Below are 24,609 nucleotides of genomic sequence, written 5' to 3'. Positions count from 1 at the left end.
TAAGATGGAGCCTCACTAACTTTTTGTCCACATTGGCCTTGACCCATGATCCTCCTCACCTCTGCCTCCCAAGCAGCTGGGATTCTAGGCATGACTCACTGTACCTGGCTTGTCTGGAGTATACAGTAGCCAACTACCAACTAGCTAACGAGTTAATTAAGTAAATGGCTTACTGGCTTCATAATGAATGGTTAAGTACTTAACTAGGTGAGCCAAGAAGCATCAAACATTTTGGCTAGTGTACCCACCTAGCTCCTGCTAGCATCTTCCTTTGCTATGTGACTGCCTCCCTTTTGAGTCCGATTGGCTCTTTCTCTTATTTTATTTTTTCTTTTTTAAAACAGTCATGAGGCTTGAACTCAGGGTCTGGGCATTGAGCTTTTTTGCTCAAGGTTGCCACTCTACCACTTAAGCCACAGTGTCACTTCCAGTTTTCTGGTGGCGATAAATCTCATGACAACTTTTCTGCCTGGGCTGGCCTCCTGCGTAGCTAGGATTACAGGTGTGAGCCAGCAGCGCCCAGCCTGCGACTAGTTCTTAAATGGTGACAGTCACAAATCCAGCCCTCACAGCTGTGTGAACAGAATCTGAGGGACCCTGGAAATTAATGTAATAACGACACAAAAAGCTTCATTTTCACATGCTTGTAACCCGAAGTTCAGCATTTCCTTCAATGAGTGTGTGATTCCAGGCATGGTATGGCATGCGTATAATCTTAACCACGCAGGAAGATTGAAACTTTGAGGCCAGCTTGGAGTACACTGAGAATTTTAATCTCAAAAATATCATGCCAGGGGGCTGGGAAGTTGGCTCAGTGGTAGAGCGCTTGCCTTGCATGCCTGAGGCCCTGGGTTCGATTCCTCAGCACCACATAAGCAAAAAGAAAAAAGCCGGAAGTGGCGCTGTGGCTCAAGTGGTAGAGCACTAGCCTTGAGCTGAAGAGCTGAGGGACAGTGCCCAGGCCCAGAGTTCAGGCCCCACAACCGGACCAAAAAAAAAAAAAAATATCATGCCAGGGCTGGGAAGGTGGCTCAGTGGTAGAGCGCTTGCCTTGCATGCATGAGGCCCTGGGTTCGATTCCTCAGCACCACATAAGCAAAAAGAAAAAGCCGGAAGTGGCGCTGTGGCTCAAGTGGTAGAGCGCTAACTTGAGCTGAAGAGCTGAGGGACAGCACCCAGACCCAGAGTTCAGGCCCCACGACACCCCCCCAAAAAAAAAATATATATCATGCCAGCCAGGTAATGGTGTCTCACCTTGTCATCCTAGCTACCCAAGAGGCTTAGATCTCAGGATCGGGGTTTGAAGCCAGTCTGGGCAAGAAAGTCCGTAAGACTCTTATCTCTAAAAAGTCAGGATCAGAAATGTAGTGTAAGTGGTAGGACCCCAGTCTTAAGTTAAAAAGCCACAGGACAGTGCCTAGGCCCTGAGTTCAAGTCCCAGTGTCAGGGCATGTACACACTCATGCACGCATGCGCACACACACATACACACACAGTAGGGCCTCAGTGTGTCTGAGCTGTAGGCAGGTGCCCAGGCTCCTGCAGAGCCCCTAAGCAGTCTCCAGAGGCATTCCAGGAAACCAAGGTGACCAGAAAACCCTCTCAGGTCCCTTTTTAGTGAGGTGGCCCGGGATTAGGTCCTTCCCTTCCTTCACCAGGCCGGAGTCAGGCTGCAGAGGCTGGGGTGGGTCACACACAGCACATTTGTGCAGTTTGTCTTTTTTGTGTGTGTCAGTCATGGGGTCTGAACTCTGGGCCTGGGCGCTGTCTCTCAGCTCTTCAGCTCAATGCGGGCACCCTACCACTTGAGCCACAGCGCCACTTCCGGTTTTTGAGTGGTTCATTGGAGATCAGAGTCTCATGGACTTTCCTGCCCCGGCTGGCTTTGAAACACGATCCTCAGATCTCAGCCTCCTGAGTAGCTAGGATGGCAGGTGTGAGACACAGTGCCCAGCTTGCTTTCCTCTCTAGCTCCCAAACTCTTCCTGCCAGACATTTAAATGCCCGTGTGGCTGTGTGGAGCCCGTATGGTGCGTAGCCCGCTCCGCCATGTGTGGCCCTCATGCTGCACACCTGAGGCCCATTCCCCTCTCATTGGCGCAGACGTACTCCGGCCTGTTCTGCGTGGTCATCAACCCCTACAAGCAGCTCCCCATCTACACCGAGGCCATCGTGGAGATGTACCGGGGCAAGAAGCGCCACGAGGTCCCACCCCACGTCTACGCCGTGACCGAGGGCGCATACCGGAGCATGCTGCAAGGTGAGCATGGGCTGGGCGCTGCAGGGCTTGGGGGGGGAGAGAGAGGTTTCTGGCCTCCAGGGGTCTGCAGGGGACACAGCCCAAGGCTGTTGTTGAAGTTACACACTGTGGAGGAGCTGCCCCATACCTTATAATGTGCGAGCCAACCCTGGCAAAGTTATACAAGGGGAGCCGGGCACCCGTGCTCACATCTGTAATCCCAGCTACTCAGGAGGCTGAGATATGAGGATCATAGTTCAAAGCCAGCCTGGGCAGGAAAGTCCATGGGACTCTTATCTCCAATAAACCACTCAAGAAAAGCTGGAGGTGGCACTGTGGCTCAAGTGGTAGAGCGCCAACCCTGAGCAAAACGAAGCTCAGGGACAATGCCCAGGCCCAGAGTTACACACACACACACACACACACACACACACACACACTGCCCAGGCCCAGAGTTACACACACACACACACACACACACACACACACACACACACACACACACACACACTGCCCAGGCCCAGAGTTCAAGCCCCAGGACCAGCACACACACACACACACACACACACACACACACACAAAGTTACATAATTAACAGCTATAATATTTGGAGGTTTAGTTGGGGTGTTGTGTTAGAATCTGGAAGTGTCATTTAGCTAAATGGCCCCAGAAGGATCTTGCAAGGTGCTCTGCTTGAGAGACGCCGACAGGTGACATGTCCCCACTTTGTCTCCTTCAGATCGTGAGGACCAGTCCATTCTCTGCACGTGAGTAATCTCGGAGGACTTCCTGGAGGCAGAGGCTGGGCGCCGCTCTGGAAGGGGCAGGGCAGGGGCTTACCTGGCGCCTTGTTCCCTCCCGTAGCGGGGAGTCTGGGGCTGGCAAGACAGAGAACACCAAGAAGGTCATCCAGTACCTGGCCCATGTGGCATCCTCGCCCAAGGGCAGGAAGGAGCCGGGCGTCCCCGTAAGTTACCCAGCTTTGGGACTCCGGGGCCCTGCCATCCATAACATCACTCTTCCTGGGGCTGTGCACCCCCCATCACTGCTGCCCAGGCCCAGGTGGGGAGGGGGAGGGTCCCCAGGGAGCCCAGACCTGAGGCCTCGCAGGCCCGCCCCTGCCCGTGCCCTGCCCCCCTTCACTGTGTCTGTCCATGTTCCATGTGCCGTGTCCTGGTCCGTGTCCTGGTCCGTGTCCGTGTTCTGACTTCCTCAGACCTCCGTCAGCACCATGTCCTATGTGAGTAGCAGGAAGTCATCTCCACTCACCCAGCCAGACACCCAACAGGGCTGCTTCCAGTGGACCTACTGTGTGCACGCCACACTAGGGCTGTGCTGCCACTGGATGTGGTCCTCCCGTGTGCACACGGGCAGGGACCCACAGTGCTGCTCCTGGTGGACCTACTGTGTGCACAGTGCACCAGGGCTGTGCTCTCATCAAGTGCAGTCCTACTATGTGCACATGGCTAAAATGCCCCGGCAGTGTATGCACACATAGGCTGCTCAGTTAGCCCTACTATGCACATGCAGTTCAGGGCAGCCCTACTCTGTGCACATGCGCAGGTCCATGACTGCACGTTAGTCTTCATAAGCAGTCCTCATGGCAGCCCTACTGTGTGCTCTAGGGAGGGCCTACCATGCGGTCGCAGCCTGGGCTCCCACTGCCATTGATGGGTAGAGGAGAGCCGAGGTGAAAGCACCCTGAGCCCCAGGCCTGGCCCCTGCCGGCGCCTGCGCAGATCCCTCTCTCCGGGAATCAGTTCTGTCCGCAGGCTGCGCTGCGGGCATGGTGCTGCGCCCCGCTGCGGCTCGTGTTTTGTGTCCTTTGGTTTTGTTTCCAGTTAATAGTCTTGCAGACATTTCCCTGTTTCCCTCATAATAGACGAGGCCGGATGTGGCCATCCTCCCCCTCAAGGCGCCTCCCATGCAGACAGTGCCAGCCGGGCACCACTGTGGGGCCTCTCCTCCCCTTCCTCCCTTCCCCTCCCCTCCCCATCCTTCCTTCTCCCCTCCCCTACCTTCCTCCTCTTCCCTCCCACCTCCCTTCCCCATTCCCCTCCCCTCCCCACTCCCCTGCCCCACCTCCCCTCCCAACCTCCCCTCCTGTCTCAGACCTCCCCATCCCCGATCTCTCCACCCCAGCCTCCCTTCCCTGACCTCCCTGTCTCTATGCCCCGCAGGGGGAGTTGGAGCGGCAGCTGCTTCAGGCCAATCCCATTCTGGAGGCCTTCGGCAATGCCAAGACGGTGAAGAATGACAACTCCTCAAGATTTGTGAGTGCTGGGCCTGTAGCTGGGGGTCAGGGATGAGGACTTGGCATGGGGCGCTAGGGTCTGGACCTCCGGGTCTGAGGGAGGAGGCTGGGGTCTGGCCCCCTGGGTCTGAGGGAGGAGGCTGGGCCTCCTGAGGACAGAGGTCCAAGGAGCCTGGGACGTAACATGTGCAGGCCTGTGAGGTTGGGTGTTGGGAGTCAGAAGCCCGGGACAGCGGAGCTGTGGGCATGGTGTAGGTCTGGGGGCTCCAGGGCTCCCCCAAACTCTGGCTGTTGTCTTTCAGGGCAAATTCATCCGCATCAACTTTGACGTTGCTGGATACATTGTGGGCGCCAACATTGAGACCTGTATCCACTCCCCGCCTGTGGCCACCGGGCCCTCAAGGGGGCGTGGGAGGGTGGTCCTTGCGTGGACACGAAATGCCCCCCCCAACCCCCTCCCCAGGGTCTGTGCCAGGCTTCAGGAAGGCTCTGAGAGGTGGACGCAGTTATGTCCCAGTGTAGCCTCAGACCTCAATCCTCCCCCCTCTGCCTCCTGCACAGCCAGGACTGCAGGCATGCACCACCCAACCTAGCATAAGCAGATGGAGAAACTGAGTCCCAATTGAACATGCCAAGGCCGCATATCTGAGCCAGCCATCAAGGGGTGGGCAGACACAGCAGTGGCCCCCATGGAGGGGGGTGCTGCGTGGGGTTTTCTTGCCTCTGCTGGCTCCTTGACCCCCTGACCCCAAGACCTGCTGGAAAAGTCCCGGGCGATCCGCCAGGCCAAGGATGAGTGCAGCTTCCATATCTTCTACCAGCTGCTAGGGGGCGCCAGTGAGCAGCTCAAAGGTCAGTGTGGGCCCCTGCAGAGGGAGAGGGGGAGGGTGCCAGGAGCCGAGGGAGGGAGGGAGGGAGGGGGAGGGCAGCCCTGGCTTTTGCTTGCACCATGGTGTGTGTGGCTCTCACTGTGCCTGCCCCCCCAGCCTCCAGCCTCCGATCTCTGCTGTCCGCTGCCTCCGGCCCCTTCCGTCCCGCCTGGCTCCGTGTCTCCCGTGGCTGCTGCTCCTGCTCTGGGTCTCCGGCCTCCACTCCCTCATGGCCTCTGGGGTGACCCCCTCCTGCCCCCCCCAGCTCTGCCGGGCCTCCGCTACCTCGCCTTCTCTGACAGTCCTCCTGTATGCTGCCTCTCCGCTCTGCCCTTTGCTTCTGCCAGAGGCTGGTGCTCTCCCTCTGTGTCCTCCGCCCCGCACTGCCTCCCCAGCCTCCACCACGCTCCTGGCTTCTGTCTGTCCAACCTACGGCCTCTGTGTCCCGTTCCCTAGGCCTCACTGGCCGGGCCAGGCCTGGTCCTCCCCCTGCCCCCTCCCCCTTCCCCTCCCCCCTCCGTGGATTTGACCTCATGCTGGCCTTTGACCTTGACCCCTTGTCCTCCCACCCCAGCCGACCTCCTGCTGGAGCCCTGCTCCCAGTACCGCTTCCTCACCAATGGGCCCGCGTCCTCCCCCGGCCAGGAGCGGGAGCTCTTCCAGGAGACTCTGGCTTCGCTGCGGGTGCTGGGCTTCACCCCCGAAGAGATCACCTGTGAGTGAACCCCACCTGCCAGGGTGGGCACAGGGACCCCACGCCTTCCACACTCAAGCATGTACCGAGTGACTGTTGTATACAGGCCCTGGGGCTTTAGGGAAGAGGTGGGCGGACAACAAAGCTGTTCTGTCATCTAGGGGTGATGAGGGCTGAGGAAACTAGAGGGGAACAGTCAAGAGATGGAGCATGGGGGTCGTTGGGAAGAGCAGCGGGAACAGCATGTGCAAAGGTCCTGAGGCAGGAAACATGGTCACGTTGGAATGAGTTCAGTCTGAGTGGATGAGGGCTGCAGGAGCCAGGGTAAGAGGATGATCCAGGACCTGGGATAGACAGTCCACACTGGGCCTTGCTGAGCATCCCAAACTGGGGGGGAGGGGAGGGGGAGGGGGGAGCCAGGGGGCAAACTGAATCATGGTTGTTACTTATTTAGCAGTGCTGGGGTTTGAGCTCAGTGTTTAGCACTTGCTAGGCAAGTGATCTACTGCTTGAGCCACTCTCCTAGACCTTTTTGCTCTAGTTGATGTAAGGTCTTCTCTTCCTAGCCCCACCCCTCCTGGGCTGACTGGAGCCAGGTGCTGGCCTAAAGGATAACTTTACAAGAAAGTTCTGTTTGGGATTTTTTTTTCCCAGTCCTGGGCTTGAACTCAGGGCCTGGGCACTGTCCCTGAGCTTCTTTTGTTCAAGGTTAGCACTTTACCACTTGAGCCACAGCGCCACTTCCAGCATTTTCTGTGTATGTGGCACTGAGAAATAGAACCCAGGGCTTCCTGCATGCTAGGCGAACATTTTACTACTGAGCCACCTTCCCAGCCCCTGTTTAGGATTTTTATTTTCTTCATCTATTGACACAGAGTATCAGCACCTGAAATCCTGTTCCTAGCCCAAGATCCTGGATCTGTCAATATAGCCCCAGCTGGCCTGGGACTCCTGAGTGTTGGGATTACAGGCATGTGCTATGATGCCTGGCTATGTTGGATGGACTATCAGTCTTTGAACCAAGTCCTCCAAGAGACTCCCCTCAGGGTGCACCAGGCCCACCTTGAGGCTGATTCTCCTCTGGTCCCTGGCACCGTACAAGGGCCTGGGAGCTATTGTTGGCTTTGGGGCTGCAGCTGGAATGCTGGAATGGAGTGCCCTCTTGGCTGGGTAGCAGGTGGCCAAGGCCAGGCCTCTGTGTTTGCGTTATTGACACAGGATCTTGGGTGGGTTCCCCCCCCCACACTTCCTGGCCAGGTTTCCCAACCCTGCTTGTGTAATTCTCCAGCCTGCCTGTCTCCATAGCCCAGCAACGGACAAACAAATTCAGATCATGCCACAGCCCTGCTTGGTCCCCCGGGACCTGCCAGCCTGTGTCCCTCTCACCACCTGGAAAGAACATAGCTGGTCTTTGCACCTTGGAAACAAAACTTTTGCAGCTCTTGGAGGCGGAGGCAGAATCACAAGTTCAAGGCCAGCCTGAGTCCTGTCTCCTGAGTTGGCTGGGATTATAGGCGTGCACTACCATGTACTACCATGCCTAGCTTAAGTTTACTTTTTTTTTTTTTGGTGCTGGTCCTCGGGCTGGAACTTAAGGCCTATGCACACTCCTTCAATTTTTTCACTCAAGTACGGAACTCTACCACTTGAGCCACAGCTCCACTTCTGGCTTTTTTTTTTTTTTTTTGCTGATTAATTGGAAAATAAGAGTCTCACAAATTTTCCTTCCCTAAGGCTGACTTCAAACTGTGATCCTTAGATCTCAACCTCTTGAATAGCTAGGATGACAGGCGTGAGCCACCCGTGCCTCGCTTTTAATTTTATGTAAATCTATACCTGGCCAGTACCAGCTGTGGGCAGGACTGGTCCAAAGCAGCCATGATTGTACCCATTGTACCCATTTCTCAGGGGGGAACACTGAGGCCTGGGGTAGCTGGCTGTCCCTCCATCGTGGCTGAGCCCAGGGTTCAGCCTTGCCCCTGCCTGGCCCAGCACCTCCCCATCCTTTCAAAAATGCTCCTGGAGTCCATGGTGGGGCAGCGTTGTCTCCCCAGGCCACGCACCCACCTTCCCGGAAGCCTCTCAGCATTCCTGGGGTTCTTGTGTGTCCCCAGCACTGAGAGGTCACAACCAGAGACCAATGTGCCCAGCCCCTCCCACTGCCCAGCTAGGGAAACCCGGGGTGATGACGCCAACCCCACCACCGCTCAACACCCTCGCGCTCTTGATAACCAGGCCACTCATTCCTTACTGTGGTTCTCTCGTAAATCAACTCGGTGGGCCAGGCCTCACTGGGCACAGGGCAAAACAGACAGAGTGGGGCTTCTGCTGTTCCGTGGGCGAGCAGACCGGCGGGGCCCGCCCCCCGGCCCAATCATAGAAGAGGCGAACTACCTGTGAGCCAGGTGTGATGGGCGCCAGAGGCTCGGTGCTTGCTAGGCAGGCCACGCCCCAGACACGCCCACCGCAAGTCTTCCCAAACCACGCCCTCACCCAGCTACAAGCCCACCACCCTAATCACACCCATCTAGGGCACGCCCACACAGGTGTCCCTATTGGAACTGGTCTGGTCAAGCCCCGCCTCGCAGCCACGCCCACCCGAGTCACGGCTAGCCTGGCCACACCCACGCCGACATACCAGCCCACACAAGAGTGCCCCGCCCCTGGTCCAAGCCACACCCACCCAGGATGCTCCGCCTCCGGAGGGGCTGGCCCTGCAGGCCGGAGCCCCTGCCCAAGTTACACACACACATTGCTTCTTGGTCAAGGATTCCACATTTCTCTTCTCCCCTTCAGTCCTAATACCGTTCCCGGCCTTGCGCCTCTGGCGATGCCAGCCTGCTGGTTTTATCTCCATTTGGATGTGTTCCGCCAGGTCAGATTCCAGCTTGGTGGTTTTGGTAGAAGAAAGACACGTGCACACACGCATACACTTTCCAAGTCATCTCTGTGCTGTGTCCCACACACTAGAAAGCACGCGTGGCCTGGGGAACATCACCAGCATGAGCGCCCCCGGGGTCCTCGCCATCATCCCCAGCATGCCCAAGGCAATCCTGACTGGAGTCCCGGAGTGTGCCCATTTCCTGCCCCCCCTCCCCCGTTTCTGCCTCGGGTCTGTTTGTGTGCGGGCCGGCCCTGCTCAGGACCTTCAGAGACCACTCTGTCAGCCTCCAGCAAGCCGGATGCCTGTGGTTTGCCCTTTTTCTATGCATTTTTAGCGGTGCTAGGATTTGAACCCGACCCTTGGACTTTCTAGGCAGAAGCTCTACCACTGGAGCCGGGCCTGTGACCCCTTTTTGCTTTAGTTACTTTTCAGATACAGTCTTGCTTTTTGTCCAGGCTGGGCTGGGACTGCAATCTGCCTTTCTTTGCCTGTGAAGTAGTTGGGATTACAGATATGTCCCACCATGCCCAGCTCATTTGTTGAGATGAGGTCTTTTTCCTTGGCTGATTTAGAGCCTCAATCCTCCAGATCTCTATCTTACCAGTAGCTGGGATTACCAGCATGCACCACCACACTCTGCTTGCTTTGCATGGTATACATTAGAAATGTATGCTCAGAACAAGAGATGCTTGTTGAAGGTCCAACTCAGCTGGGCCCCCAGCTCTCCCCGTTGATGAACTGGGTCATCTTGAGCACATTGGGCTTGTGCCTGTTTCCCTGTGTGTATTTTGAGATTGCAGGGAGGCTTGCCTATTGGGAGTTTGGTGTAGATGGTTAAGAATAAGCCAGAGTTTATTTCCTTGGTTACCCAGCACAGACTGTTGTAGACTTCCAGCCTGCAAGGCCTCTGACCTGTAGCATTGCCAGGAAAGTGAGAGATACAAACAGGATAGGCAGGTGTTGCTGGAGGGGGAGGAGTACTGATACCCCCAAACCTGGGGTGAGTTCTGAACAAAACCAACCCCAGCCTCCTGCGCACCTTAACAACCAAGCAGAACACAGCTGCAAATAGTCTCAGAAAATGACAAAGCATTATTGTGTGTCCAGAGGGCCATGTGGTGCTGGGATTTGAACTCAGGGCCTTACTCTTCTTGCCAGACAGATGTTCTACCATGCCCCCTCCCTAGCTCTTTTTGCTTTTATTATTATTATTATTATTATTATTATTATTATTATTATTATTATTATTATTATTATTATTGTCAGAGGCAGCCTCAGATCCTGATTCTCCCACCTACGCCTCTTGTGTAGCTGGGATTACAGACATGGCCACCACACCTGGCTTGTTAGTTGAGATGAGGGTCTCACCATCTGTGACTATGTCATCCTCATGGTGCTGGATACACGACCCACTTACACGCACCTTCTAGAACTCTGCAAGGAGGAAGAATAGAGACTGTGCTCTTTATTCACAGCCTGGCATTGGCAAATTCACCTACTGCCTAGATTCTTCGATGGTCTACGCCCCAAGTGCCTTCCTGGGCATTCTGCCCAGTGGCCTGGCCATGCCTGCTTTGTTTCAGCCCCATTCCACAGACCTTTGTCCTTGTAGGACTCTTGGTACCAGGGTTCGGCAGGCTTTGTTTTGTTCCTGTGTGGATGGCGCCCTCTAGTGTTTGTGAGGGGCAGGATGCTGTGGTGCTGCCTGCCGGCCCAGTCGCCTGAGGGTGGGGAGTCTGGGTGGGGCCAGGGAGCTCCTGGTGCAACCTTGCCCTGTGCTTTGTGAGACATCTCTTTTACTTTGAGGATCAGTGCTGAGTTGTGGCACACTCCTGTAAGCCAATGAGATCAGGAGAATCACACAGAAATAGGAATCTGGAGGTCCAAGTATGGGCTTGGCAAAGAGAGATACTTTACCTCAGAACTAACCAGAAGCCAGGTGCCAGTGGCTCACGCCTGTCATCCTAACTACTCAGGAGGCTGAGAGCTGACAATCCTAGTTCAAAGCCAGCCTGGGCAGGAAAGTTTGTGAGATTCTTATCTCCAATAAACCACCAGAAAACCAGAAGTGGCACTGTGGCTCAAGGGATAGAGTGTTCCGCTTGAGCTGAAGAGCTGAGGGACAGCGCCCAGGCCCAGAGTTCAAGCCCTACGACCAACAAAACAAAAACTAACCAGAGCAAAACAAGAGCTGGAGGCACAGCTCAAGTGGTAGTGCGCTTGCCCGGCAAGTGCGAGGCCTGGAGTTCAAATCTCAGTACCACAACGACAATAATCACAATGCACTAGTCACTTTCCCTTCTTTAAGACCCCCGAGGGTGTTGGTCTGAGTGTTGGGGGGAGGGTCTTGTGCCTCTGTGACCCCCACCCATCCCTGCCCCCCACAGCCATGCTGCGCACCGTGTCGGCCGTGCTCCAGTTTGGGAACGTGGTCTTGAAGAGAGAACGGAACACAGACCAGGCCACCATGCCAGACAACACAGGTACCGGGGTCCCTGCAAACCCCCTCCCCGCCAGCCTCCTCCTACCCAGAATCCTCCAGGCTCACCTGCAATATGGAAAAATCTTAGGGGCATTGGGAGCCTGCTGGCCTCATGTACAGGACCATCACCTGTTGCTCTTGTGATCAGATCTGCATCAAGTGGGGGTGATTTTCTGGTTCTGAGCAGAATCTCCTTAGATCTCAGCCTTCTGAGTAGCTAGGATTGCAGGCGTGAGCCACTGGCACCTGGCCAGATTCTTTTTTTTTTTTTTAATTGGTCATGGGTCTTGAACTCTGGGCCTGGGCACTGTCCCTCAGCTCTTCAGCTCAAGGCTAGCGCTCTACCACTTGAACCACAGAGCCACTTCCGGCTTTTTCTGCTTATGTGGTGCTAAGGAATCGAACCCAGGGCCTCATGTATGCAAGGCAAGCACTCTACCACTGAGCCACCTTCCCAGCCTGCCAGATTCTTTCTGTGGCTAGTTTTTCTCTGGTTCCCACTGGGGCACAGAACATGCACACGCACAATCTTGCACATGTACGCTTTAAAGGCTGCCCCTCAATCTGTGGTCCTGCCCACTGGGGGGCGCTGACTGTACCTTGCTACCCTTCTCGCAGCTGCACAGAAGCTCTGCCGCCTCCTGGGTCTGGGGGTGACCGACTTCTCCCGTGCCCTGCTCACACCCCGCATCAAAGTCGGCCGGGATTTCGTGCAGAAGGCTCAGACCAAGGAACAGGTAGGCATGGTGGGCAGCGCGCCATGCCCTGGTCAAGGGGCTGGGACTGAAAGCAATGAGCAAAACAAAGGCCAGGCTTTCCTGGGGCCGAAAGCATGCTGGAGCCATGGATTCTAGGAGAAGACAAAGTTCAAGGCAGAGGAAACAGCAAGTGCAAAGGTCTTGAGGCTGGAGCAAGCTTGGTGACCTAAGGGTCAGCGATGTCAGGCAGGGCAGGTCATGCAAGGTCCAAAGGCCCACAGTAAGCAGGTGATTTGCATCCTGGGGGCATTGGGAGGCTAGGATCTAGGTAATTTGATCGATATCCTTTATATAAAGACCCCTTTGGCTGTTGGCTCCACTGAAACAGGGAGAGGTGGGCTGGGGCGGAGTGCAGTCCTAGCCTGGCACCAATGGTGATCGAGATCACAGGCGTGAAAGGAAGGAGTGACCTCAGGCTAGGAAGTTCTGGCCATTGGGCGGGCCTGTCGGCGGGTCCTGGGCTCAGCATTGGGGTCCCAGGATGGAAGAAAAGACTGGAAGGTAGGAGCTGGGAGTCACCCCACTCATCTGGAGGGCAAGTGTTGGTCCTCCACTTGAGATGAAGACACTGAGGCACAGGTGTGTTTATGGACCCGAGGGTCACACGACTTCCAAGTGTCAGGGCTGAGATTTGAACCCCTGCTGTCCAGGCTGCAGAGGGGACGCAAGGCCGGGGGTCCGCGATGGCCAGCGTGGTGTGGGTCAGCCTTGGCGTTTATCCTCAAGGCCAGAGGGGCCCCCGGGAGGCCTGGAGACCCCACCCCCACCCCGAGGCCCGGCCCCAGCCGCGCCCACACCCCGCATCTCCCCTCAGGCTGACTTCGCCCTGGAGGCTCTGGCCAAAGCCACCTACGAGCGCCTCTTCCGCTGGCTGGTCCTGCGGCTCAACCGCGCCCTGGACCGCAGCCCGCGCCAGGGCGCCTCCTTCCTGGGCATCCTGGATATCGCTGGCTTCGAGATCTTCCAGGTCTGTCCCCGCCGTCCTCCCCGACATCCTCCCCGTGGTCCTCCCCGCGGTCCTCCCTGCTGTCCTCCCCGACGTCCTCTGCAATGCCCTCCCGCTCATGCCCTCTCTGTCCCGCAGCTGAACTCCTTCGAGCAGCTGTGCATCAACTACACGAACGAGAAGCTGCAGCAGCTGTTCAACCACACCATGTTCGTGCTAGAGCAGGAGGAATACCAGCGCGAGGGCATCGCCTGGACCTTCCTGGACTTTGGCCTGGACCTGCAGCCCTGCATCGACCTCATCGAGCGCCCGGTGAGCCCTGCGGGCCCTGCCCGCCGGGATCCCGCCCACAGGAGCCTGGCCCCGCCCACCACCCACCGCCCGAGATCCCGCCCACCACAGCCCCTGGCCCCCACCCACCACCCCGAGATTCCACCCATAGGAGCCTGGCTCCGCCCACCACCCCGAGATCCGCCCACAGGAGCCTGGCCCCGCCCACCACCCCCGAGATCCGCCCACAGGAGCCTGGCTCCGCCCACTGCCCGAGATCCCGCCCACCACAGCCCCTGGCCCCACCCACCAGCCCAAGATCCCACCCACAGGAGTCTGGCCCCGCCCACCACCCAGCCCTCCCTACTAAGATTCCACCCACAAGACCCTTGGCCCCCGCCCACCAAAATCCCGCCTACTACAAGAAGCCTGCCCAGTCTTGTCCACACAGGCCTACCCTGGCCACGCCCACTACAAGAGCCACTCCCACCATGATCTCACCCTCCATAAAGACCCTGGCCCCGCCCACTACCACAACCAGGCCCTGCCCAGCCCACCTACCAAGATCCTGCCCACAAGAGCCCCCGACTGTAAGGCCCCACCCACTGCCAGGCCCTCTTGACCAAGATCTTGCCCACTGCCAGACCCGCTCCCCCAAAACTCCCCCTCTGACCTGCCCACCAAGCACTGCCTAGATGCCCTGTCCACCTGCTCTACCCTGACAGGCTCCTCCCACAAGCCGCGGCCCCACTCTTTATCATGGCCACTCCTTCCTGCCCTGCCAGGTTCTGCCCAGCTGCCAGGCCCTGTCCCCACGTCAAGCCCCGCCCCCACCCAGGCCCCACCCACCACCCCACCAAGCCCTGCCTGCCTGCTCTCCCAAAGGCTCCCCAGGTTCTGCCCCACCCCTGTCTCACCCCGCCCTTCGCCCCACCCATTGGTGCCAATCACCACCTTCTGCCCCCTAGTGCCAGTGCACCTTCTCCTGCCCACCAGTTCCAATGCACCTTCATCCTCACTGCTCCAGCCACTGTGGGACCAATGCCCGGTTCAATTGGGAGTTGGGGCCCTTTTCCCAGTCCCGGTCCCTAGGCAAGCGATCGGGGGCCCAGAAGGGGACCCAGAGTATCCTCCTGGGGTGGGTCCTGAGCATCCAGTACCCGGACTGACTGTCCTTCCCGTGGGTGCCCAGGCCAACCCTCCTGGGCTCCTGGCCCTGTTGGATGAGGAGTGCTGGTTCCCCAAGGCCACGGACAAGTCATTCGTGGAGAAGGTGGCCCAGGAGCAGGGCGGACACCCCAAGTTCCAGCGCCCCCGCCATCTGCGGGACCAGGCCGACTTCAGTGTCCTGCATTATGCGGGCAAGGTAGGGAGCTGGGGGCAGCCTGGGTGCGGTAGGAGTGGGGACGAAGGGAGGGAGTGGGTGGAAAGCAGGGCCTGCCTAGCCAGTCACCACAAGGAGCAGCTGGGGCGCCCAAGGGGCAAGTCCTCCCAGAGGAAACCAGCAGAAGGGGCTCTAAGGGATGGGTAGGAGTTCACCAAAGAACTAGACAACTTTTCACTCCTTCAGCAAATGTGAGGAATAGGAAACAACATAGGCTTTTTGTGTGGCCAGGAGGCCGTGTATTCGGTGCTGGGGTCATCCCCTAGACCTCTTGTGTGCCAGGTGCCTGCCGGGGGGTGGGGGTGGGGGGTGGAGGGTGTAGAAGGACCTGGAGAGGCCCAGCCATGCGGTTGAGGCGCAATTCCGAGTGTGGTCACACGATGGCGCCAACGCTCCACTCCAGGCTGAGTTCCAGCACTGAGAACAAGGAGGCAAATCACATCAACCTCCCACCCCGGGTCTTTTCAGGTCGACTACAAGGCCAACGAGTGGCTGATGAAGAACATGGACCCCCTGAATGACAGCGTCGCCTCCCTGCTCCACCAGAGCACAGACCGACTCACAGCTGAGATCTGGAAAGATGGTGAGGGTTCTCTTCCCTGGAGCCCGGGGAGCCCCTGGCCTGGCTCAGGCCCCCAAATAGATGGATAGGGTTGGTGCCCTAGCCAAGGATCTTATAATCAGACAGCAGACAAGGATGGCCCCTGGAAACTATGGGTAGTCAAGAGTTTTTAGCATTATTATTATTATTATTATTGCAATAGTAGCCTATGCAATCAGACCAGGAAAATAAATACATATGGTGTTACTTCAGTGTTCATGGAGAGTAGTTCCTGGATCCCCCAGATTGCATCAGATTGTCTGCCTGAGATTGGTTGCAGAAGTGATTTACTTACTTGTTTTGGTGCTGAGTATTTTCCATTGGTAGTTAGTTGAAGATGGATGAAGAATCTGCAGACAGGGGTCATGCAGCTGAGGTGGAATATTTAGGTCTGCGAATGGAAGAAGGAAACATGTTCTTTTTAGATATATGTAGGCAAGGGGCTGGGAAGTTGGCTCAGTGGTAGAGTGCTTGCCTTGTATGCCAGAGGCCCTGGGTTCGATTCCTCAGCACCACATAAGCAAAAAAAGAAAAAAAGCCAGAAGTGGCGCTGTGGCTCAAGTGGTAGAGCACTAGCCTTGAGCTGAAGAGCTGAGGGACAGCGCCCAGGCCCAGAGTTCAGGCCCCACGACCGGACCCACAACAAAACAAAACAAAACAAAAAAACCAAACAAACAAAAAGATATATGTAGGTATGCAAGGGCATTTCTTTCCTCCTCCTCCTCCCCCTCCTCCTCCCCCTCTTCCTCTTCCTCCTTGTTATTAGAAACATTCTTATTCTGCTGGTAAGGGATTAATTACAAGGATGTCAGAGCCATGATGTCCCTGGTCCACTAAGCCTCCAGGCTGTGCTTCTTGGCACAGACCCCAGCACGCCTGCAGGGAAGGACTGGAACGTGAGGCTGGAGTGCTGGGCCGTGTTCCTGCCACACCAAGGGAAGAATTTGGCCCTCAGCTCGCTGCTGGTGAGCAGAGGCAGGAAAGCAGATGCCCTCATGGCAGGGCCCTGACCGTCTCCCAGTCTGAGCCCCATCTGGAAAGGAAACATTTTAAAATGCTCTTTCAAACAGGCAGAGTCAGCACCTTGGTTTTTTTTTTTTTTTTTCCCCAATTTCACGTTCTCACCATTGGTCAGCTTGTTTTGATCTCAAACTGAAAAAGCATCCCTGAAGACACACCAGGCTTGGCAAGATGAAGGCACAGAGCAAAGAACTAGAATGCTTTGAGCTCACGAGCAGCAAACAGCCAGGGGAAATTTGGGTTTTGTCAGGCACGTCGTTCATACCAGAGGACTGAACGGCAGGGTGCAAAGAGTAAAAAATTAGTGGCTGAGCTTCCTGGCAGCCAGGGCAAAAAGGGATACCTAATGAAACAGATACAGCCTCAGCATATAGGGAGGGATGATTTTCTGTCTTTTGTGTTGAATTTCTTGCAGTTGACACAAAGGTGAACAGGAATTGGAAATCTCCTGGCTAACATCCAAGCTTCTGCCTGCCTTGCTCCGTGCTATGAATAACCCTCTCCTCCTTTTCTTTCTGTCACCTCCTCTCCTTCCTCTCTTCATACATCTCTCCTCTGCCGCCATCTCCCCTGCATCTCCCCCACCTCCCCTCTGCCCTTCTTCCCCAGAACATGGGGGCCTCCAGCAGTTTGCTTCCCTGGGCTCCTTCCCGCCTTCGTCCCCAGGATCTCCAGGGAGATGCAGTTCTGCCCCGTCTCCACCAGGGGGTGGGTGTGTGTGTGCATCCACGGTGAGGCCTGCCCAACAAAGGGGCGGGGGCGGGGTGGGGGGCGGGGCTGTGACCTGAACCTGGGTGTGAATGTCTGCCCCACACCTCTCTCCTCTTCCTTGCTTCCTTTCTGGGTCCTGCTCATTCCCAGACTCTCCCAGTAAAGAAAGGCTTGTCTTTGAATCAAACCCTGTTTTAAAAGCGATCGCAAGCCGGGGCATGGCGTAAGGGATGCAGTGCTAGCTGACCGGGCACGAGGTCCTCGGTTCCCCCCCAGAACTGCAGCAGAATTTTAAAGAATAAATAAACAAATAAGTAGAGTCCCTGGAAATCAGATCCTCGTGGAAAATGGCCGAAGTGAGGGCTCTTTGCTCTGCTGGGCCAGGTCTTGCCTTCCAAGGGTGGGCGTGTCCAGAGCAGCTGGGGGCGGGGCCTGCAGGAGTGGGTGTGTCCACGGAGTGGTGCTGTAGAGTGGGCGTGGGCATGCTGTGTTGGTTGGCAGGTCCATAGTGGTGGTGGGCGGGGCCTGTGGGTAAGTGATGCTGTATGGTCCATGGCTGGGCGTGCCAGAGTGGGCGTGGGCGGGGCCTACAGGAGTAGGCGTGTCCCGTGAGTGGTGCTGTAGAGAGTGGGCGTGGGCATGCTCTGTATTGTGGGCGTGCCCATAGTGGAGGTGGGCAGGGCTTGTGGGTGAGTGGTGCTATGTGTGGCATGACCATAGCGGCAGTGGGCGGGGTCTGTTTGTGGGCGGGGCTGTGGCAGTGAGCAGGGCCTTGGGTGAGTGTCCAGAAAGGTGGTCCGTTTGTGGGTGGGGCCTGTATGGGCGTGGCTTGAACCTCTGCCTGCCCCACAAGCCCGGGAGCCGCTGTGTCCTTAGACCCCCCCCCACTCCCCTTCCCTCCTCTGAGAAATCGGATTGGGGCCGATACAGGAGGATCGTGTACAAGTTCCAGGCCAGCCCAGGCAAAGTTAGGGAAACCTCTCAGAAATGAAATAATACACCAAGAGGCTGGGTATGTGACCTGGAGGCATGACCCGCTTGTCTGGCGTGACCCTGGCTGTCCCAGCCCCCTAAAGTTGACCCTGACCCCTCTCTCTGCGTCTCCCCCCCCCAACCTCCTCAGTGGAAGGCATCGTCGGACTGGAGCAGGTGAGCAGCCTGGGGGACGGCCCCCCGGGCGGCCGGCCTCGCCGCGGGATGTTCCGGACAGTGGGGCAGCTCTACAAGGAGTCCCTGAGCCGCCTCATGGCCACTCTGAGCAACACCAACCCCAGCTTCGTCCGTTGCATCGTCCCCAACCATGAGAAGAGGGTGAGTGGCCGGGCCCCCGGGCGGCAGGACAGATGGACGGAGGGTGGAGGGGGCTACCAGAGCCACAGTGGACCCCAGGACCCTCAACTGGTTCTGTGGCTTTGAGCAATACTTCCAGGGAGCTCAGATACTCAGCTAACCACCTGGGACACGTGTCCAAGTAAAATTATAGGAGCAGTACATGACACATAGAGTTTGAGCTAGTCAGGGAAATCCAGGAAGACACCCAGGAAGAGGTGACATCTGAATTTTGGTATTCCAGGCCTATAATAACTTGTGCAAAGACCCTGTGGTAGGTGGGAACATGGGATGCAAGGGATGGTGGTGGAATGGAGGGAGGTAATTTCTACCAGGGTTCTCTTCTTGGAATTATGAGGGAATGAGACCTACAGAGAAGGTGCAGGATGGAAATTCAAACCCTAATGTGTTGTTTTCCTCAGAGTGTAGGAGCTATGGTGATTGAGTCCCCCATTCTCAGGGGTGCACAGCTAAAATATCCCCCCCCCCACACCCATCTTGGCATTCCAGAAGTAGGGTCAGGGTTGAACTGTAGGGATTTCTCGTTCCTCTAGACTTCTACCATGGGTGTCTTGTTTTCAGCTGCCCAGACAACTCCCTGGCTTTGTTCACATCTTCTTCTGCCCAGTCCCTCCTACTTCCCCCCCCCCCACATACACACCTCGTGCAAACTCAGCCCCGCACCTGGGCCTTTCTGCCTGGCTCTTTTCCAGGCACAGAGCAGGCGCTGGTTGGGCTGGGCGCGGGGTTCGGGGCTGACCCGCGAGGGCCACGGCGCCCCCTGGTGGCCGGCGCTGACCGCGCGCCTTCCTGCAGGCCGGGAAGCTGGAGCCCCGGCTGGTGTTGGACCAGCTGCGCTGCAATGGCGTGCTGGAGGGGATCCGCATCTGCCGCCAGGGCTTCCCCAACCGCATCCTCTTCCAGGAGTTCCGGCAACGGTGAGGAGCAGCGCGGGCAGGGCCGGCGGGGAGGGGGGGGGGGCGGGAATCACGCCTCCCCACCCGGGGCCGGGGTGGGGGGGAAACCTGGGGTCACGATTCCCCCCCACCCCGGGCCGGCGGGGGGCCTGGGGTCACGCCTCCCACCCCCACGCTGCCTGGGGGGGCAGGACAATGTGCTGGCCTTGGGGAGCCTTGCCTTGCTCCACTGCCATGGGGGGTGAAGGGCACCCCTTCCCCCTCCACCGCTCTCCTTCCCCTTCCCCTGCCCCCTCCCCGTACCTTCCCAGTGCTCAGGGCACCTGCGTGTGCTGCTGCTGAGTTTCAGGGTGATAGACCCCCAATCCTCGAGCTGTAGCCCACCTGACTTTGCAGTTTAAAAAAGGAAGCAGAAGCCGGGTGCTGGGGCTCACGCTTGTCATCCTAGCTACTCAGGAGGCTGAGATCTGAGGGTCTCGGTTTGAATCCAACCTGGGCAGGAAAGTCTGTGAGCCTTTTCTTGCCGACGAACTAGCAAAAAGTCGGAAGTGGAGGTGTGGCTCAAGGGGTAGAGCGCCAGCCTGGAAGGAAAGAGCTCAGGGACCACGCCCAGGCCCTGGGTTCATGGCCTGAGTCCTGCGCGCGTAAACACGCACCCGTGGCAGTGGGATACTCCGCACCTCGGTTCCCTGCGAAGCCTGGGCCGTTCGTGGGTGCCACAGCCTGCCGGTAACCCCCTGACTCCGGCCCGCACAGGTACGAGATCCTCACGCCCAATGCCATCCCCAAGGGCTTCATGGATGGAAAGCAGGCCTGCGAGAAGATGGTGCGTGGGGATGAGGTCCAGTGTGCTTGCGCAAGAGCCCCAATGTGGAGGCAGGGGCTGGAGCGCGCATGCGCAGGAGCCCCAATTTGGAGGAAGGGCCTGAGGCGCGCATGGGCAAGAGCCTCAGTGATGGGGAAAGGAGAGGGCGGGGAGGAAAAGAGAGAGGAAGGGAGCCTTGCTATCCCCCATCACGTCACCCCATCACCACCACTTCTGACCTCCTCTCCCCTACTCCCCAACCCTCCCCCAAACACAGATCCAGGCCCTTGAACTGGATCCCAACCTCTACCGCGTGGGACAGAGCAAAATCTTCTTCCGGGCGGGGGTCCTGGCCCAGCTGGAAGAGGAACGCGACCTGAAGGTCACAGACATCATCGTGTCATTCCAGGCAGCTGCTAGAGGCTACCTGGCTCGCAGGTATGTGTGAGGTAATGTTTCTGGGGGGCTAGGGGCCAAAGCTGGGAGAGGTTGACCAGATGCGCTGGCCTTCAAGAGGGTAGAGGGAGCTGTAGGGTACCTGGGCTTTTTGGCCCTATGGAGCCCAGGATTGCCAGGAACTTAGTGCAAAGGCAGAGAAAGCCAGGGGTAACTCAGGAATTTGGGGAGGGGGAGAGGGTGATGAAGAGATGACAGGGAGGAGGCCCTGTGCAGCCTGGTCACAGCTAAGCACCAGCTACACAAAGGGAAGGTGACCCAGGCAGGAGAGTGGCAGGAGAGCTTGTGCAAAGGCCCTGCAGACACGGGAGGCTGGCCCATCTCAGGATACAAGAAGATTCCAGCCCTTAAAATGGCTTCAGAGGTTGGGCATGGTGCTTTACCCCTGTAATACCAGGTACTTCTCGGGAGGGGCAGGCAGGGGAAGGTTAGGCCTGATCCTGGGTTCTATCTCAGCACCAAACCAAAGAAGTGGCCCGCTGGGGCCAGGCGGGGAGGGTGACGGCCCCTGCTCCTGTCCCCAGGGCCTTCCAGAGGCGTCAGCAGCAGCAGAGCGCTCTGCGGGTGATGCAGAGGAACTGCGCAGCCTACCTCAAGCTCAGGAACTGGCAGTGGTGGCGGCTCTTCATCAAGGTGAGACCCAGGAGCGTGGGGCCGGCTGATCACCGGGCCCTGGGGTTTGGTCTGCACAGACCTGGGAAGGGACTTGCGGAGACAGGGCTGAGTGAGTAGCCCGAGGACTCACCACTCAGAGGCTGTGGGGCTCCCAAGACGGTTTGTTACACTGAAGGCACCGGATGAGCAGCAGCCAGGTGACAGATGCATGCGCAGACAGCCCCGCCTCCCACCGACCACGCCCCCCTCCCCTAGGTGAAGCCCCTGCTGCAGGTGACACGGCAGGATGAGGTGCTGCAGGCGCGCGCCCAGGAGCTGCAGAAAGTGCAGGAGCTGCAACAGCAGAGCGCCCGCGAAGTGGGGGAGCTCCAGATCCGCGTGACACAGGTGAGGGGCGGGAGGTGGGCGTGGTCTGTGCTAGAGGGGCGGAGCCAGCAGCGCGTGGGCGTGGTCTAGGTGAGAAGGGCGCAGTCAGGGCTAGGTGGGCTAGGATGGGGGTGTGGTCAGCGCAGAACCAAGCGAGCGGGAGTGGCTTGGCGGAGTGGGCGGGGTCGGCGTGGGTGGGGCTCTCCATGGAGCCGAGCCCAGCCCTCAGGCTGGTGGTGGGCCTAGCCAGGTTGCCCAGGCAGCTACAAGGTGAGATTTGGGGACCACGCCGGGCAGGGTCCAGTTGTGTTCTGGGGGTGGTGGATTTCCAACTGTTTCCAACATTTTATCATCTTGAAATGCTGGGGTGCATCCCAGCACCTGGGAGGCGGCCGGCAGGAGAATCCTGCATTGGAGGCTAGGCTGGGTTATATAGAGAGACACTGCCTCATGAAAAAGATGATGATGATGATGATGATGATGATGATGATGATGATGATGATGATGATGATGGTGGTGGTGGTGGTGGTGGTGGTGGTGGTGGTGGTGATGGTGATAATAGTGATGATGATGGTGATGATGATGGTGATGTGATGATGATGGTGGTAATGATGGTGATGATGATGATGTTGATGATGATGATGGTGATGATGATGATACCAAGGCAAACTCTTTCTTGAGTATTGTCCTGTTGCTTTTTTCCCTGAATAATTTGGATTAGGTTTCTGGACATACTGGTAGAGTCAGCGATAGAGGAGAAGGACCCCTGGGGGGGCTTCTCTGGAGGAAGGACTGAACCTGGAGAGCATGGGGGACTGAGAGGAGGCTGGGGAGGAAAAAAGGGCCTGGGAGGTGCCTGCTGACCAGGCCTCACCCTGCAGCTGGAGGAGGAGCGCACCCGCCTGGCCGAGCAGCTGAGAGCCGAGGCCGAGCTGTGTGCAGAGGCCGAGGAGACGCGGGGACGGCTGGCGGCCCGCAAGCAGGAGCTGGAGCTGGTGGTGACCGAGCTGGAGGCCCGGGTCGGGGAGGAGGAAGAGTGTAGCCGCCAGCTGCAGGCCGAGAAAAAGAGGCTGCAGCAGCACATTCAGGTTCGTCCCTGTCTCCCCCCATGGGGGGACCCCATCTTAGGCCACCTCCCCAGACCCCTTGCTGTACCCCTTCTCCCTCAGCTTCTACCAATCAGGTGTTCTGGGGTGGTGAATGCACAGTAAACTCAGATCGGAGGGGCTGGGGCCAAAAGGAAATTCAAGTGCTCATGTATTTGTTCAAATATTGGAGCCTCTAGAATGTGAAGCTTCAGGTACGGCTGGATCTAGGCGTTCCAGTCCTCGATGCTCTGCCCCTGTGCTGCTGCCTTTGCAGGCATATTTGGTTCCCCTTCAGTCTGGTGCATAAATTGGGCGTGGTGGCGATTGCCTGTAATCCCAGCTACTCAAAAGGCAGAGGTAGGAGGATCTCAAGCTGGGAGCCAGCCTGAGCAAAGTTAGTGAGGACCTGTCTTGAAAGTAACACTTCAGGCCCTGGGTTCCACCTCCAGTACCTCGGGGGAGGGAGCAGCGGCTCTGGAGACAGATGTGGGGTGGACCACTGGCTGTGTCCATTTATTTGAATGACTTCCTGGTTAGCCAATACTGGCCTGTCAGCCAAAGTCCCACCCGGCCCTGTGGTCAGGCGGGGAGGTGGCAGAGGCAGAGTGAATAGGAGGCCGCTTGGCTGGGCCATTGCAGGCCTCTGTGTGCCTAGCAGCACAGGCTCATGGCGGCTTAATTGCCTGATGGCTGGCATCACCGTGGTGATCTATAGAGCCATTTGCTTGTTATATCTGATCTGCACCACACACACTGCACCCCCAAGTATGACGTTTCCGCAGATGGGAATTCTGACCCAGCTGCTGCGTGCACTCAATAATTGCTTGCTAGCCAGTGCATGAGCCAGGGAGCCCAGAAAGATCCTGTCCAGCCTTGTCCAGCGGACTCACAATATCGGTGCAATCTGTGGGTCCTCCCTCTCCCCTTCTCCCCGCTGCAGGAGCTGGAGACTCACCTGGAGGCAGAGGAAGGGGCGCGGCAAAAGCTGCAGCTGGAGAAGGTGACCACCGAGGCAAAGATGAAGAAGTTTGAGGAGGACTTGCTAGCCCTGGAGGACCAGAACACCAAGCTAAGCAAGGTGGGGGCTGAGAGCAGAGCATGGTGGGTGTGTCCTCCATGCGAGGCCACGCCTCCCGGGTGAGGGCAGGGCCATGCGGGACCAGAAATCTATCAGTGCCAGGGGTGGTGGCACTAGGGTTTGATTCCAACTCCTCGGGAGGTAGAGGCAGGAGGATCTGAGCTTGAGGCCCCTCTGGGCAAAGTTAGCAAGACCCTGTTTCGACGAGGAAATACAGTCAGGTGTGGCAGTGCATGCCTGTAATCCTGGCTGGTTGGAAGACCAGAGAAGGGAGGCTCAAGGTTTGAATCTCACCTGGGCAAACAGTGAGACTCCATGTCAGTTACTAAGCTGGGGCATGGCGTGTGTGCCTGCCACTCTGGCTACTTGGGAGGTGGAAATAGGAGGATCACAGTCCCAAGCCAGCCCCAAGGAGAAACAAATGCCAGGCATCCTCCCAGTGTGTTCCCTGTGAGGGCGAAGTGTGGGATCCACAGATGCCCTGGCTAAGTCTTGGTGGGAGGGGGTGAGGCTGGTGTGTGGGACGGTGCCTGGGCCTGTGCACCATCTCCTGACCAGCTCACCCCTGCCCTCCCTCCCCCTGCCCTGCCAGGAGCGGCGTCTGCTGGAGGAGCGCCTGGCCGAGTCCTCATCCCAGGCCGCCGAGGAGGAGGAGAAGATCAAGAGTCTCAACAAGCTGAGGCTCAAGTATGAGGCCACGATCGCAGACATGGAGGGTATGTGCAGGCCTTGCGGGAGGGGGGGAGGGGTTGCGTGGACCTCGCTAGCTCTGGTGGGGGGGCACTCGGGGGGTCCTGGCCTGCCAGATGGCAGGGGAGCTGGAGTCAGAGGGAGGAGGCAGGG

The 24,609-nt window shown here is 57.7% G+C and overlaps 1 protein-coding gene across 6 annotated transcripts in view; it reads left to right on the top strand.

Moving 5' to 3' along the window:
* The window catches only part of Myh14 (myosin heavy chain 14), a 52,016-nt gene that overhangs the window by 11,033 nt on the left and 16,374 nt on the right, over positions 1-24,609 (top strand). For 3 of the 6 annotated variants that reach the window (XM_070000907.1, XM_070000908.1, XM_070000905.1), the window contains exons 3-25: positions 2,104-2,260; positions 2,979-3,006; positions 3,104-3,206; positions 3,456-3,479; positions 4,420-4,512; positions 4,796-4,859; positions 5,247-5,345; positions 5,937-6,077; positions 11,328-11,423; positions 12,041-12,159; positions 12,995-13,147; positions 13,265-13,438; positions 14,589-14,762; positions 15,249-15,363; positions 18,236-18,423; positions 19,258-19,379; positions 20,115-20,184; positions 20,441-20,601; positions 21,144-21,252; positions 21,490-21,621; positions 22,482-22,688; positions 23,629-23,766; positions 24,359-24,482. In XM_070000907.1, coding sequence (XP_069857008.1) covers positions 2,104-2,260; positions 2,979-3,006; positions 3,104-3,206; positions 3,456-3,479; positions 4,420-4,512; positions 4,796-4,859; positions 5,247-5,345; positions 5,937-6,077; positions 11,328-11,423; positions 12,041-12,159; positions 12,995-13,147; positions 13,265-13,438; positions 14,589-14,762; positions 15,249-15,363; positions 18,236-18,423; positions 19,258-19,379; positions 20,115-20,184; positions 20,441-20,601; positions 21,144-21,252; positions 21,490-21,621; positions 22,482-22,688; positions 23,629-23,766; positions 24,359-24,482 — 2,791 coding nt within the window. Of the gene's footprint in view, positions 1-2,103; positions 2,261-2,978; positions 3,007-3,103; positions 3,207-3,455; positions 3,480-4,419; positions 4,513-4,795; positions 4,860-5,246; positions 5,346-5,936; positions 6,078-11,327; positions 11,424-12,040; positions 12,160-12,994; positions 13,148-13,264; positions 13,439-14,588; positions 14,763-15,248; positions 15,364-17,010; positions 17,126-18,227; positions 18,424-19,257; positions 19,380-20,114; positions 20,185-20,440; positions 20,602-21,143; positions 21,253-21,489; positions 21,622-22,481; positions 22,689-23,628; positions 23,767-24,358; positions 24,483-24,609 lie in introns of all 6 variants that reach the window. The other 3 variants (XM_070000911.1, XM_070000910.1, XM_070000909.1) reach the window with 3 other exon arrangements.

This window comes from Dipodomys merriami, unplaced genomic scaffold (assembly GCF_024711535.1).
Source record: "Dipodomys merriami isolate MVZ:Mamm:240054 unplaced genomic scaffold, mDipMer1.0.p SCAF_57, whole genome shotgun sequence".
NCBI classification, from domain to species: Eukaryota; Metazoa; Chordata; class Mammalia; order Rodentia; family Heteromyidae; genus Dipodomys; species Dipodomys merriami.
Note: the sequence above shows the minus strand (reverse complement) of the source record. Positions and strands in the feature narration are given on the sequence as shown.